A 13,998-nucleotide genomic window follows, 5' to 3' on the forward strand; every position below is an offset into this window, starting at 1 on the left:
CCCCTGCAGCTCCTGCAGCCTCTGAGCTCCTGCATCCCCTTCATCCCCTTCATCCCCTTCATCCCCTTCATCCCCTTCATCCCCTGCATCCCCTGAGCCCCTGCATCCCCTGCAGCCCCTGCAGCCCCTGCAGCCCCTGCAGCCCCTGATCCAGCCCCTGACTCACCCACGCAGTTCTTGCCCGTGGGGTCGGACTCGTAGCCCAGGTTGCAGATGCAGCGGTAGCTGCCCCGCAGGTTCTCACACATCCCGTTGGGGCAGATGTCGGGGTTCAGGGCGCACTCGTTGATGTCTGACAGGGAAAAGAGGCACATGGGATGGAGCCCAGCAAATGCAAAGACCAAACCTTCCACCTCCTGGTTCCTCACTGCAGGAATCGTGGAGTCCCGGAATGGTTTGGGTGGGAAGGGCCTTAGAGCCCATCTCATTCCATTCCACCATCCCAGGCTGCCCCAAGCCCTGTCCAGCCTGGCCTTGGACACGTCCAAGGGTGGGGCAGCCACAGCTTGTCCCTGTCCTGACCTGGGGCTGTGAGCTCAGGAGGAGAGAGCTGGATGAGGGGCTGGGATGAGCCCAGTTTTATGCCAAGGGCTCTCAGGTCCTTGTGTGACATCCCAGATTCTTTATCCCAGCACCGAGCTCAGGCCCGTCGGTGATCCCTGGATCCAGCACTGAGTGACCCAGAGGTGGCAGCCGGGTGGGCACCGTCCCTCCCCTGCAGGAGCATCCCTGATTTCACCCTGGCAAGCCCCAGCCTCGCTGGCACCGCAGGCTCCCCGCAGAGCCAGGTGGCCACGGCTGCCCAGGCACTGCTGGCCTTCATCCCCAGGCTCCTGGAGCTCAGCTCCATCCAGGGAAACGCAGCCTGGAGAGCTCTGAGTGCAGCCCTGGCTTCAGGGATGGAATGACCAGGGCACGGCCTTGCTAGAGAGACTCATCATTCCCATGGGACAGCTCCAGGACACGGAGCCCTGGATGGGAGCCCGAGGAGCCACCGGGGCTTCGCCTCTGGCTCCTTCCCATCCGGAAGGCTTGGCACGGCCGTGCCTGCCTGGCTGCTCCCTGCTCTCCCTGCTGGTCCAGGGCTGGCATTGGCACCTCTCGGAGCTCAGAGCAGCCCGGTTTGTCACCTCCCTCTGCCCGGGACACCCCAAGGAGGAGCTGGAGAGCAGAGCAGGGAAAGAAGCAGCAGGGTCCCACTGCTCATCCCCATCACAGCAGGGAGCACAGCCCAGCCTCTGCTGGCACAGCTCCCACAGACCCATCCCTGCTCCAGGAAAAGCAGCTGAGGGAGCTGTGGGATGTGCCCGTGGAATCCTGCAGGTCCCTGAGGAATCCTGCAGGTCCCTGAGGAATCCTGCAGCTCCCTGAGGAATCCTTCACACCCCTGAGGAATCCTGCAGGTCCCTGGGGAATCCTGCAGGTCCCTGAGGAATCCTGCAGGTCCCTGAGGGATCCTGCAGGTCCCTGGGGAATCCTGCAGGTCCCTGGGGAATCCTGCAGGTCCCTGAGGAATCCTGCAGGTCCCTGAGGAATCCTTCACACCCCTGAGGAATCCTGCACCCACCTCTGCCATCAGCCGTGATCCCGATGCCGCTGCTGCAGAGAGCCTGGAATTCCGCTGGGGACAGAGCACAGCAGAGCCGTGAGCGTGGCAGGAACTGCCCACAGTGAGGTTCACTGAGCTTAGTTTAATTCTAAAAGTTAAACTGAGAGTTTAATTCTCTGTTTGGCAGCTCTAGGTCTGTTTATGCTCACACAACACAGTCACAGAACGAGCTGGGTTGGGAGGGACCCCCAGGACCACCCAGCTCTGCCCAGACACCCCAGCAATCCCACCCTGTGCCCGGGAGCATTGTCCAAACTCTCCTCGAGCTCTCCCAGCCTCGCTGCTGTGACTTTGTTCATTTTAACGCTGATACTCCCAGCTCCAACATCCCAGCACCAGATTTGAGCATCCACTCTCCATTTTCCAGCTGCCTGGCGCCCCTTTCCCCATTCCAGGTTCTCCAAGCAGCCCAACCCATCCCGGGACATCCCTGAGCAGCTTCCCGGGCATCCAGGGATGGACTCACCGGAGTTCTTGGCCGGGCAGGGCTGGCAGGGCTCCCCGAAGCCGTGGTCGGGGTTGGCACAGCAGCACTCGGATTTGGTGACGGCTCCGGGGAAGGGACGGGCGCAGGTGCCCTTTTTGATGCCCCCGTAGCAGGTGCTGCGCATGTGGGTGTCCACACACACCCGGCCGTCCACGCCGATCGCCAGCCCCCCCAGGCACTCGCAGCGGAACGAACCCTCCGTGTTGATGCACCAGCCGTTCATGCAGATCCCGGGGGTCTCACACTCATCGATGTCTGGGCAAGGAACGGGAGTGGGGTCACCTCGGGGAGAGGGACACGCGGGGAGAGGGACAGGACACACGGGGAGAGGGGTGGGACACACGGGGAGAGGGACACACGGGGAGAGGGACGGGAAACACGGGGAGAGGGACGGGACACACGGGGAGAGGGGTGGGACATGAGGAGAGGGACAGGACACACGGGGAGAGGGGTGGGACACACGGGGAGAGGGACACGCGGGGAGAGGGGTGGGACACACGGGGAAAGGGATGGGACACGCGGGGAGAGGGGTGGGACACACGGGGACAGGGGTGGGACACACGGGGACAGGGGTGGGACACACGGGGACAGGGCTGGGACACAGAGAAGGGGTTGGGACATGAGGAGAGGGGACTGGGACATAGGGAAAGGATCGGGACACATGAACAGGGGTGCAGAAAACATGGACAGGGGCTCAGGACACACTGACGGGCTCAGGACACACAGACAGGTGCTCAGGACACACAGACAGGGGCTCAGGACATACAGATGGGCTCAGGACACACTGACAGGGGCTCAGGACACACAGACAGGGGCTCAGGACACTGAGAGAGGCTCAGGACACACAGACAGGGGCTCAGGACACACAGACAGGGGCTCAGGACACACTGACGGGCTCAGGACACACAGACAGGGGCTCAGGACATACAGATGGGCTCAGGACACACAGACAGGGGCTCAGGACACACAGACAGGGGTTCAGGACACACAGACGGGCTCAGGACACACTGAGAGAGGCTCAGGACACACAGACAGGGGCTCAGGACACACAGACAGAGGCTCAGGACACACAGACAGGGGTTCAGGACACACAGACGGGCTCAGGACACACTGAGAGAGGCTCAGGACACACAGACAGGGGTTCAGGACACACAGACAGAGGCTCAGGACACACTGAGAGAGGCTCAGGACACACAGATGGGCTCAGGACACACAGACAGGGGCTCAGGACACACAGATGGGCTCAGGACACACAGACAGGGGCTCAGGACACACAGACAGGGGCTCAGGACACACAGACAGGGGCTCAGGACACACAGACAGGGGCTCAGGACACACAGACGGGCTCAGGACACACAGACAGGGGCTCAGGACACACAGATGGGCTCAGGACACACAGACAGGTGCTCAGGACACACAGACAGAGGCTCAGGACACACAGACAGAGGCTCAGGACACACAGACAGAGGCTCAGGACACACAGACAGGGGCTCAGGACACACAGACAGAGGCTCAGGACACACAGACGGGCTCAGGACACACAGACAGAGGCTCAGGACATGAGAACCTTTCCCCTTTTTCCCATTCTCCCACAAAAGGACAATTTCTGGCGGCAGAGCAGGGGCTGCCAGGCTGCACCCCTGGATTTCTCAGCTCCCCCTGCCCTCGGAAGGGAGCAGGAATGTGGGCAGGGATCGGGATCGGGATTGGGATGAGCCCGGAGGGATTCACTCACCCACGCAGTAGCGCCCGTTGGGAGCCAGGACAAAGCCGGGTTTGCAGATGCACTTGAAGCTCCCGTCCTCGTTGATGCACATCCCGTTGAGGCACATGTTGGTGGTGGCACACTCGTCGTGGTCTGGGGGCACAGACAGGACCCCAGAGCTGCAGCGAGGTCCTCCCGTGCCCCAACCCCCCTGTGCCCCATCCCAAACTGTGCTGGTGGCAGCTGGGCCTCAGAGCAGGGGGGGAGAGGGGTTGGGGTGGGAGCTCCCAGAGCATCAGCTCCAAGCCAGGGTCACCTTTCCTGCTCAGAGCTGTCCTGCAGCACCTCCAGCCCCAGCCCTGCCCATCCCCTGCACCCCAAACCCCACGGGAGCCCCCCGGACACAGCAAACCCAGTCCAGCCCTGTCCCTGGGGGATATCCCAGGTTAGTGCCCCGGGAGGAGGCGATCCCAGCGCAGCCCCGAGCTGCTGCAGCCTCACCCACGCAGTTCTTGCCGTCGGGGGTGATCTCGAAGCCGGCGTTGCAGATGCACTGGAAGCTGCCGTCGGTGTTGACGCAGCGCCCGTTCCTGCACATCACCCCGTTCATGATGCACTCGTCAATGTCTGCAGGGAAATCACCGAGGTGTGGCAGAGACAGCAGCAGCCCCACGTTAACATCCCCCCGTGAGAAACCCAGGCAGGCGGGAATTCATCCTCAAAAATCCCACTTGGAAAATCGGGATCTTCCCACATTGCCAGGCAATGGGGGAGCCTTTGGGAGCCACTTTGTCAGGAAGGGAGAAAATAAAAATTTCCAAGTTTGGGCACTGCCATGGAAGTGGAAAAAGCCTTTTCTTGTTCCCACGGTGGGACATTCCCTTCCCATCCCTCCTTTTCGGCAGTCCCTCACCTGCAGCAGCCTCTTGGCAGAGCAGCCTTGGGGGAAACCCTGCATCCACACCAGAATCCCCCTGCTGCCAAACCGAGTTCTCCCGACAGAATTCTGCTCTTGGGGAGGACTCTGCAGGAACCTTGATTGCCACCACAAAACTTGAAGGGAAGCCAAGGCAGAGGAAACTTCTCCTGGGTGGATCCCACCCCACACCTGGTGCTGCTGGGGTCTCCTCACCGCATCTCACCCCCACAACACTTCTCTGCTGCCAGGGGCTCTGCTGACCCCTCTGCCACCCCCGCAGCCCCCCAAAAAGCGGGGACAGCCCTTACCAATGCAGGCCTGCTTGGTGGGGGTGCTCTGGAAGCCCTCGTGGCACTTGCAGTGGTAGGAGCCCGGCGTGTTGACACAGTCACCGTGGACGCAGGGGCTGCTCGAGCACTCGTCCACATCTGCCAGGGGGGAAAAGCCTCCCTGTGAGGGACCCTGAGGCACAGAAAAGCCCAGGAACGGGAAAAGCAGCCTGGGGAAGCTGTGGGAGCAGCCCCCACTCACCGATGCACTCGCCACGGACGTCCTGCTTGTAGCCCATGTTGCACTCGCAGCGGTAGCTGGACGGGGTGGGGATGCAGCGCCCGTTCAGGCACAGGTTGGTGAAGTGTTTGCAGATGTCGATGGTCTGGTTCAGCGTGGCCGTTCCTGGGGGCACAGGGAGGGTTGGGGAGCCCCTGGGGGGAGCCCAAGGCGGGGAGCAAAGCCAGGAGGGGAGGATGATGATGATGGGAAAGCTCCTGTTTGGAGCGTTTGGGAATCAGGGAGCTGGATCTGTGTGCGGGCTCAGCTCCTGCCACACCCCAGCTCTCCCCCGAGCCAGCACATCCAGGGATGCGGCATTCCAGGCGTGGGGAACACGTCCTGCTCCCAGAGCCGTTCGCGATCGGGACAAAGCCGGGAATTACCGATGCTGGAGCTCCCCGGGCCCATCCCGGGCAGCCCCGGGATCCCGCCCTGGCCGTTCGCCCCGTTCGGGCCGATGCCCCCGGGCCCGTTGAGTCCCGGCCCGACCCCGTTGGGCCCGAATCCAGGAATTCCTGGGTAGTTCCCGGGGAAGCCTGGCACCACCGGGAGCCCCTCGATGCACAGCCTGCGGTACTCGTCTGGAACAAAACAGGGATTTTCCAGCAGCGAGCGCAGGGACGGGCAGGGAGCAAAGGCAGCGGGAATGGGAAATGGGAAATGGGAAATGGGAAATGATGGGAAATGGGAAATGATGGGAACGGGGCAGGGAGGGGTTGAACACCCCCCACCCCACAGCACAGCTCGCCAGGGGTCTGGAGAGGATTTTTGTGTCCCTGCAGGCAGGGAAGGACACGGGAGGTGCCGCAGCTCCGGGGGGAGGCGATGCACAGGGACCGGCTCCATCCCTCGGCTCCTCCTGCCGGGGCTCACCCCAAGGTCCAGCCGTGCTGGGAGCCAGGGACAGGAGCAGGAGCAGGACAGGGATCAATCCCGGCCTCAGGTGAGGCACAGGTAGGAGGAGCAGCCCCCCAGGTGATGGGGCTGGGCTTTCCCCGGTGACACGGGAGGGGACAAGAGGGAGCGGCCTCAAGCTGTGCCAGGGGAGGGTTAGGCTGGGTATCAGGGAAAAAACTCCTCGTGGAAATGGTGGCTTTGGCAAAGGAGCCAAGCCCGAAGGGGTTTTAAAGCCATGGGGATGTGGCACTTGGGGACAGGGTTTGGTGCTCCTGGGGAGCTCTCCCAGCCTTGTTTGACAGCACCCACAGGTTTGGGATGCTGGGTTTTGGTGTCACTCACCTGAGCCCCTCACAGGGCACATCTCGGGGGTCTGGCCAATGGCCCAGCAGCGTCCTGAGTCACAGCAGCACTGCATCCTGCTGGCCTGGCCCGGCACGTCCCCGGCACAGCGGCCACCCAGCAGAGCAGAGAAACACGTCCCCAGGCGCTGGTCTGGGGGGACAGGGACAGGGATGGGACAGGGATGGGACAGGGAGAAGACACAGGGTCACAATGTGCCACCGCCACCCTCTCAGCCAGCTCCTGAGGGCACATTCCCGATGGAATCTCTCCCGGCCATCCCCTGTCCCAGTCTGACCCCCCCTGACCCCGACCCTGGCCCTGCTGGGGGGTTTGTGGCTCCTGGCCAAGGCTCGGGGCACTGAGGGTCTCTCACATCCAGCAGGCTCCAGCTGGCACCAATCCCTCCAGGAAAACCTGGAATCTTCCCCTCGGTCATCTCCCACCTTGTTTTTTCTCAAGTCAATTAATGAGGGGGAAAGTCTCCTGGGACGTGGCTGCCACTTCCTGGGAATGTAATTGGAATTAATTGTCTGGGTTTTGTTTGATCTGCGGGCTGTGGGTGCCCTTCTGCTCCCAGCACAGCTCGGGCACCCGCAGGGGATGGTGACCCCAGTTCAAACCAGCAGGTCCTTCCTCGGCGCCCCCAGCCCTGCTCAGAGCTGCATTCTGCAGGAATTGCTCCTTTTGGGAAAGTTTAGCCACTGAAAACAGCAGCAGAGAGAAAGTCAGAGCTGGGGAAGGGGATTTGAAAGCAGGGATTGAATGCAAAAGTGGATCAGCTCCTAATCCTGAGGAAGGAGAGGAGTGTGGGGTCCCAGATTGCACAAAACCCCAGAAAAGCAGAAAATGCTGCAGGAGAGAGGGGAGGGGAAATTCCAGATGGGATTAGAGAGCTCAGAGGTGGGGACTGAGCCCAGAGGGCCCTGGGGGGTGACAAGGTCAGGATGGCAGAGCAGGAGCGGGGGGAGTGGGTCCTGCTCATCCTCAGGGGACAGGAGCCATCCCAGGAGGGACCTGGGGGTCTGGCAGGGCCTGCACCCATCCCATGGGAATTGTCCTGATCCCAGGAGAAGCAGGAGAGATTATCCAGCACAGCTGATCCCACAGAGCTGGGCTGCTGGGAGATGTCCTGGGCACCCCCTGAGACCCCCCCCCGACCCATTCCATGGTCCCAGGAGCCTCACGTTTCCTTTTTCCTCTTGCTGAGCCCAAAGTGGATCAAACAAGAGCCCCTCAGGCAGGCAAAGGCCTCGGTGAGACCCTCCCAGCCCTCCCTGAGCCCAGGGCTCAGCAGGACCCAGAACTGGAAGCTCTGACTGTGCCCGAGGAGAGGCACAACCCAAATCCCTCCAAGCTTCGCTGCACTCTCAGGATAAAACCTGAGAAAAGCCAGAGCAGGAGCTCTGAGTCTCAGGAGGGAGGGGAGGAACACCATGTGCTCGTCTGGGAATGCACCAAAAAGCCATTTTTCTTCATTAGAAAATGATTCCTTCAAGCTGCTCTGGAAGAGGAACCCTTTGTCCCAAGGGAAATGCAGGGAGCCCCCAGCACGAGGAGGGAACGAGGCTCCGGTGGCCCAGGGTGGGACCGGGCTCTGTGTGCCCAGCCCAGGTGCCTGAATGGCTCCAGAATGTTCCTCTGGGCCGGGGTGGGGGTTTCTCCTGGTGGGGTTTTGCTGGGGCAGGCGCTGGGAGCAGCTCCTGGCCCTGGGGATGGGCTCCAGCTCGGGGTGCTGCTGTTCCAGATGTGAAAACTGCGGGAGATGATTGCGGTGAAAAAGGTGTAGGGAGGGAGGGGAACGAGCAGCTGCCTCCTCCTGAGGCACTGAGGTCACCTCCAGGGTGACAATCTCCCCTCTCCTGCTGCTGGCCATGCTCTGACAGTGCCCACATCATTTATCCATCCTCCGTTTTCCCAGCTGCTCCCTCGCTTTGTTCCATGGGATGTAAACCTGGAACCCCAAATCTACAAACGAGCCCCGAGGTCCCCTCGGGCAGAGCTGGGGAAATTTGGGTGCCAGGGCAGCCCCACCCCGGCAGGAGCTGTGGGTTTTGCCAAAACAAACCCTGCCTGTCCCAAAAAGGGAGCTCAGGGCAAGGCTGGAGCACCCGGAGCCAGTTCAGGTGGAGTCTGAGTCCACTGCAGCTAAATCAGCTCAGGACTATTTTTAAATCTGAGCTTTCTAATTTTATTTATTTTCATTTCTTGAAGTTCTTGGTTTCAAGGAAAGCGGGGAATGTCCACATGACTCATCCCAGAGCTGTCACACCCCTCTGGGCTCATGGCAGGGGCTGGGAAACAGCAGGAAAAAATTCCATTCCCATTAAAATCTATCAGTTTCCCAAACAAGAGGACTCGGGCTTTACTTTTTACTCACACTTCACAACATTTTTTTCCTCCTGGAACTAAAACATTTAATCCTGCTCCAGGATCCGTGGCTAGAAAAGAATTTGGAGCTGATTTTTTCTTTTTCTTTTTTTTTTTTTTTTCTGTGTTCATTTCCACAGAAAGCTGCACCTGACACTTTGCACTGCACCACCAATCTCTGCCTGTGCTGTAAGAATTCCTCTTCCCAAACCTCCCCATCCTCATCTTCCTGGAGGAAAATGGATTCTCAGAGCAAATTCACAGCCCAAATTCTGGAGAGGGAGGAAGAGCACGAGACTGGGAGCAGGATGGAGCAAAGCAGAACATTTCTCCCAGTACCACCCCCAGCCGCCTCTGTGGATGTTTCCAGCCCCGTATTTTCCCGTTTTTCCCTCACCGAGGCAGCGGGAGCCGTCGGGGCTGCTGGCGAAGCCGCGGGGACAGGAGCACACGTAGCTGCCCACGGTGTTGGTGCAGTCGCCGCCGTCGCACACGCCGGGGATGGCCCCGCACTCATCCACGTCTGCAAGGGACAGAACCGCGCTGGGAGGGTGCCGAATGTCCCCTTCCTCACCAAACCTGTGTCCAAATGTCCCCTTCCTCATCAAACCCGTGTCCAAATGTCCCCTTCTTATCCAAACCTGTGTCCAAATGTCCCCTTCTTATCCAAACCTGGGTACACAGCGCCAGCCCGGTCCAAACATCCCCTTCCTCATCCAAACCCGTGTCCAAACATCCCCTTCCTCACCAAACCCGTGTCCAAATGTCCCCTTCCCCACCAAACCCGTGTCCAAATGTCCCCTTCCCATCCAAACCTGTGTCCAAATGTCCCCTTCCTCATCAAACCTGTGTCCAAATGTCCCCTTACCATCCAAACCTGTGTCCAAATGTCCCCTTCCTCATCAAACCCGTGCCCAAACATCCCCTTCCTCGTCTAAACCCGTGTCCAAATGTCCCCTTCCCCATCTAAACCCGTGTCCAAATGTCCCCTTCTTATCCAAACCCATGCCCAAACATCCCCTTCCTCATCCAAACCCGGGCACACAGCTCCAGCCAGGTGCCAAACATCCCCTTCCCCATCAAACCCAGGCACACAGCTCCAGCCAGGTGCCAAACATCCCCTTCCTCATCCAAACCCAGGCACACAGCGCCAGCCGGGGCTGTGGGCGGTCAGGGGGTGCTGGAGGCCAGGAAAGGTCTCCAAAACTCGCCCAGAGGGGTTTGTGGGGGCTCTGCTTCTCCCCACGGCTCCTGCCAGGGGAGGTTTGGGCTGGACAGCCAAGGAAAGTGCTGGAATGGAGTCCAGCACATCCCTGGATGTGTTTAAAGACTGGATGTGGCACTCGGTGCCGTGGTGAGGGGTTGGGTGAGGTGTTAGGGCTGGGCTGGGCTCGGTGGGCTGGGAGGTCTCTTCCATTCTGTGAATTCTGTGAATCTGTGAAGAAATCCTTCCCAGAGAGAGGGGTTGGACACTGGCAAGGGAGGTTTGGAGCCCTGGTCCCTGGAGGTGTCCAAGGAAAGCCGTGGTGTGGCTCTCAGTGCCATGATGGGGGTGGCTCATGGGTCCCTGTGGGCCCCTCCCAGCCCAGGATATTCCACAATTCCATTCTGGGATTCTATTCCAGTCAAGAGGGGAAGACAAATTCCTGCTTGGCTCTTTAGGACTCCTGGATTCTTCCCCCTGAGGTGTCCCCCGAGCCCCCGGTGCTGCTCTGGCTCTTTGATGCTCCGAGTCCCTCCGTCAGAAAAGCCCTGAGAGCTGCCAGGGCAGCAGAGCAGAGCACAGAAAACACCAGAAAATGCCTCCCCCACCCGGGCCCCTGATAAAAAAGAGATTTTATCAGCCAGGCTGCCCTGTCATTCCATCCCTGCCCTGCCCTACAAGCCCCGGAGCTCTGGAAGGAAAAGAGCTTTAGGAAGGCAAAGCTGCTCTATTGGGGGAAAAAACCCAAAACCACCCAAAAACTTGGTGTGGCTCCGGGGAGGAGCCGAGCCCCGGGGGCTGCTGGCAGATCTGTGCCTCTGACACCCCTCACTCAGCCCCAGGCAGCACCAGGGAATCCCATTCCCATGGAAAACCAGGGAATCCAAGAGCTCTTTTTTTCCCCCCCTGTGAAAATCCCAGCTCTGGGGAGCAGGAAAAGAGCCCGTTCCTCCAGGACTCCACATCCTGTGCCTCAGGAACCTGAGCCCTGGGCTTTGTTGTCCTTTCAGCTCTTCCCCAGCACATTTTCCTTCTCAGTTTTCCCTCTGTGAGCGTCCCGTGGTGGTTTGGAGCCGCTCAGGCAGCGCTGACCCAGTGGGATGGGTTCATTCCCCTCTCATTAACACCCAGCGCCGGGGAGGGAACCCTGCCAGCCCCAGCCTGGCTCCTTCCCGACTTTTCCAGCCTTCTGTTCGGAATTAAAGCAGGATCCTGTGCTCTGCTGCTCAGACAATGGCAGGATTCAAGGCAAACGTTGATTTTGGAGCCGGGCTGGGGCTGGAATTGGCCTCGTCCTTAAGGCTGAAAAGGCTGGAAAAGCCAAAGGCAGCAGAGCCTCTGGAAGAGCCGGAGCTGCAGAGCTGTGGGAACCCCAACCTCTCCATGTGCTAAAAACCCTGAATTTGATGGAGAAAACACCTCCAGGAGCCGTGCCTTGGGGTCCCTCGGTGCAGCACCGGGGATTCGCTGCCCTCCCCTCCCAGAAAGGAACCACAGAGGGGAGAATGGGACCCCCAAACCACCCAAATCCAGGGAAATGAGCTCGGGATGGAGCCAAACAATCAGCTCTTCAGAGGGGTTTTGTGAGGAAATGGAAAGAAAGTGGTTGTGGGGTTCCATCCGCCCGTGGAAAACTCTGGGAAGCTCCCTCTGGTGCAGGAAGATCAGGAAATTCAGGATTTTGTGCCCTGGTGACAAAAGCCTGGCCTGTGGGGACATGAGGAGCTCCTCACATCTAAAGGGGTGAGGAAAAAGGTGAGATTTGGAATCCCAGGATTTGTTCCCTCTGGCAGAATGTCCTGGAGAGGCCAAAAATGGGCAAATCCTGGCTGAGGCTGCTGCACACAGCTGGTCTGGAGCCTTCCACTCCCTTTCCTGGTGTCTCTCCATGGGGTTTTTTTATCTCTTATCACCCTGGCTGGGTTTTGGAAGCAGGACACATTCCTTTGGGAAGCATCCTGGAGGAGGCACTGGCATTACCTCACTGATAGCACAGCTTGGCCTTTGTCCTGCAGCTCAGGAAGGGCTGTTAAAAAGTGAAATTCTTGGCAGAGAAACCCTGGAATTATGGCAGGAAAAGCTTTGTCCAGCCAGTGATTCCCCCTTGACTCCACACCACGGAATTGTTCCCTTCGGTGTCATTTTTCCGGTCGCTTCCAGGAGAATTTAAAAATGCCACAGCCCTTCCCCTTGGCTGTGATTTATGGATCCAGGTCTCTGGAGCAGCAGGATGTGTCCGAGTTCAGCTTTCATCTTCCCTCTCTCCACTTTGCACCAGGAATTTTCTTGTGTCCTCAACAATTTTCCTCCCGCCGCGTTCAGAGCTCAGCTGGATCCAAACCTTCCCTTCTCCCCAGGCTCTCATTCCCTTAAAACCTCAGCAGATCCTGCTTCTTTTCCTTCCTTCCGCCACAATCCAGGCGTGGGATCGCTTAATTCATCCCTAACCTGGCTGTTCCTGCCCTCTTCGTTCATCTTTTTGCACAACATAAACCAAATTTTCGGTGCTTCCCAAGCCGGCCTCTCCAGAGGTTTTTTGGGAGCAGCCCGACCCCTCCCCTCCCGAAATCCAGAACTTCCCTGCTCCTATTCCTGCTCGGATCCCCCCAGGGGAGCAGTGCCAGGAATCCTCATCCTCCCTGGAGCTCTTTGGGATAAAATGGACAATGGAATGAGAGGAGAACCCTCTGGAATTGTCCCATCCATCCGGGATGAGCCTGGAGGAGGCTCCGCTGCAAATCCAGGCTGGAGATTCCCGGAGGGGAAAAGGATTCGTTTTCCTGCCGGAGCTGAGAATCCATCCCGGGAATATCCAGCGGCCTCCGTTATCAGCCGGGAATATCTGGAGATGGAAAAGCGCCTTCATCCTCCGGGGACGCAATTCCAGGTGTTGGGAGATAAGGATTGTGCCGGGAGATAAGGATTGTGCCGGGAGATAAGGATTGTGCCGGGAGATAAGGATTGTGCCGGGAGATAAGGATCGTGCCGGGAGATAAGGATTGTGCCGGGAGATAAGGAAGGCACCGCCGCTATCTCTGCTCGCACCAGGGGCCGGCGTTAATGAGGGGACGGCGTTAATGAGGGGACATCGCTAATGAGCTCTGACCTCCGGCTCCAGCGCGTTCCCACCGGGAATCCCCCAGCACAAAACGGGAGAACCTCCCAGAGAGGTTCAAAGAGGTTTTAATATTCCCTGGGTGCCCGGCTTGGATGGGGAATGTGAAAATGAGAGGGAAGCAGAGCGTTCCCTCCTTTGCCCAGCTGGAAAATGAACCCAAAACTCGACAGAGGAATCCCGGGATTCGGAGCCTGGAGCACACCTGGATAACAAATCCATCCTCTGGCTGTGCTCTGATCAAAGCCCTGGGCTCAGCCAGGACAGCACTCGGGGCAAGGCAGAGATTTTGGCAGTTCCAGCAGGAATGGGAAGCTCAGGAATTTGATGCTCCATCTGCTGGACCAAATTCCTGATGGATCAAAGGCTGCAGGAAACCCGGAGATTTTCAGGGAGCTCGGGGCCCAAATCTTCTGGTGTCCATGAAGCGGGAGAGGAACCCTCTCGATTCCCCCGTCCACAACATTTCAGGGAATCCCAAAGGTGATTCCACTTTCCTGGGATCCTCCTCAGCTTCTGGTGGCCCTGTGGGGACCTGCAGGTGACACAGCTGGGGCAGGAGGAGCCCTCAGAGCCCGTCCCTTTGGAGCATCCCTGCTGTTTGTGCCGTTCCCGGATCCAAAGGGAAGCCTCCTGTGCTGGTGGCGATCCCAGGGATGGAGCAGCTCCTGGGAATGCCGGAGTTGTCCCTTTTTGTTGGGACAGGGAAGGGGAGCTGTCTGTGGCTGCTCCTCCAGGCACTGGGGGAAGAGGGAGGCCCCTCACATCTGGAGGACAGATCCAGACAATGGATTTGGT

General features: G+C 59.2%; 1 protein-coding gene across 2 annotated transcripts in view; it reads right to left on the bottom strand.

The window, feature by feature from the left end:
* Window positions 1–13,998, bottom strand: part of FBN3 (fibrillin 3) — a 69,330-nt gene that overhangs the window by 31,282 nt on the left and 24,050 nt on the right. The window contains exons 8-17 of one of the 2 annotated variants that reach the window (XM_058858612.1): window positions 9,279–9,404; window positions 6,512–6,664; window positions 5,656–5,853; window positions 5,252–5,395; window positions 5,029–5,148; window positions 4,303–4,428; window positions 3,832–3,954; window positions 2,076–2,351; window positions 1,568–1,621; window positions 167–292 (exon numbers count right to left, since the gene is read on the bottom strand). In XM_058858612.1, coding sequence (XP_058714595.1) covers window positions 167–292; window positions 1,568–1,621; window positions 2,076–2,351; window positions 3,832–3,954; window positions 4,303–4,428; window positions 5,029–5,148; window positions 5,252–5,395; window positions 5,656–5,853; window positions 6,512–6,664; window positions 9,279–9,404 — 1,446 coding nt within the window. Of the gene's footprint in view, window positions 1–166; window positions 293–1,567; window positions 1,622–2,075; window positions 2,352–3,831; window positions 3,955–4,302; window positions 4,429–5,028; window positions 5,149–5,251; window positions 5,410–5,654; window positions 5,854–6,511; window positions 6,665–9,278; window positions 9,405–13,998 lie in introns of both variants that reach the window. The other variant, XM_058858610.1, reaches the window with a different exon arrangement.

Source organism: Poecile atricapillus, chromosome 28, assembly GCF_030490865.1.
Source record: "Poecile atricapillus isolate bPoeAtr1 chromosome 28, bPoeAtr1.hap1, whole genome shotgun sequence".
NCBI lineage: Eukaryota > Metazoa > Chordata > Aves > Passeriformes > Paridae > Poecile > Poecile atricapillus.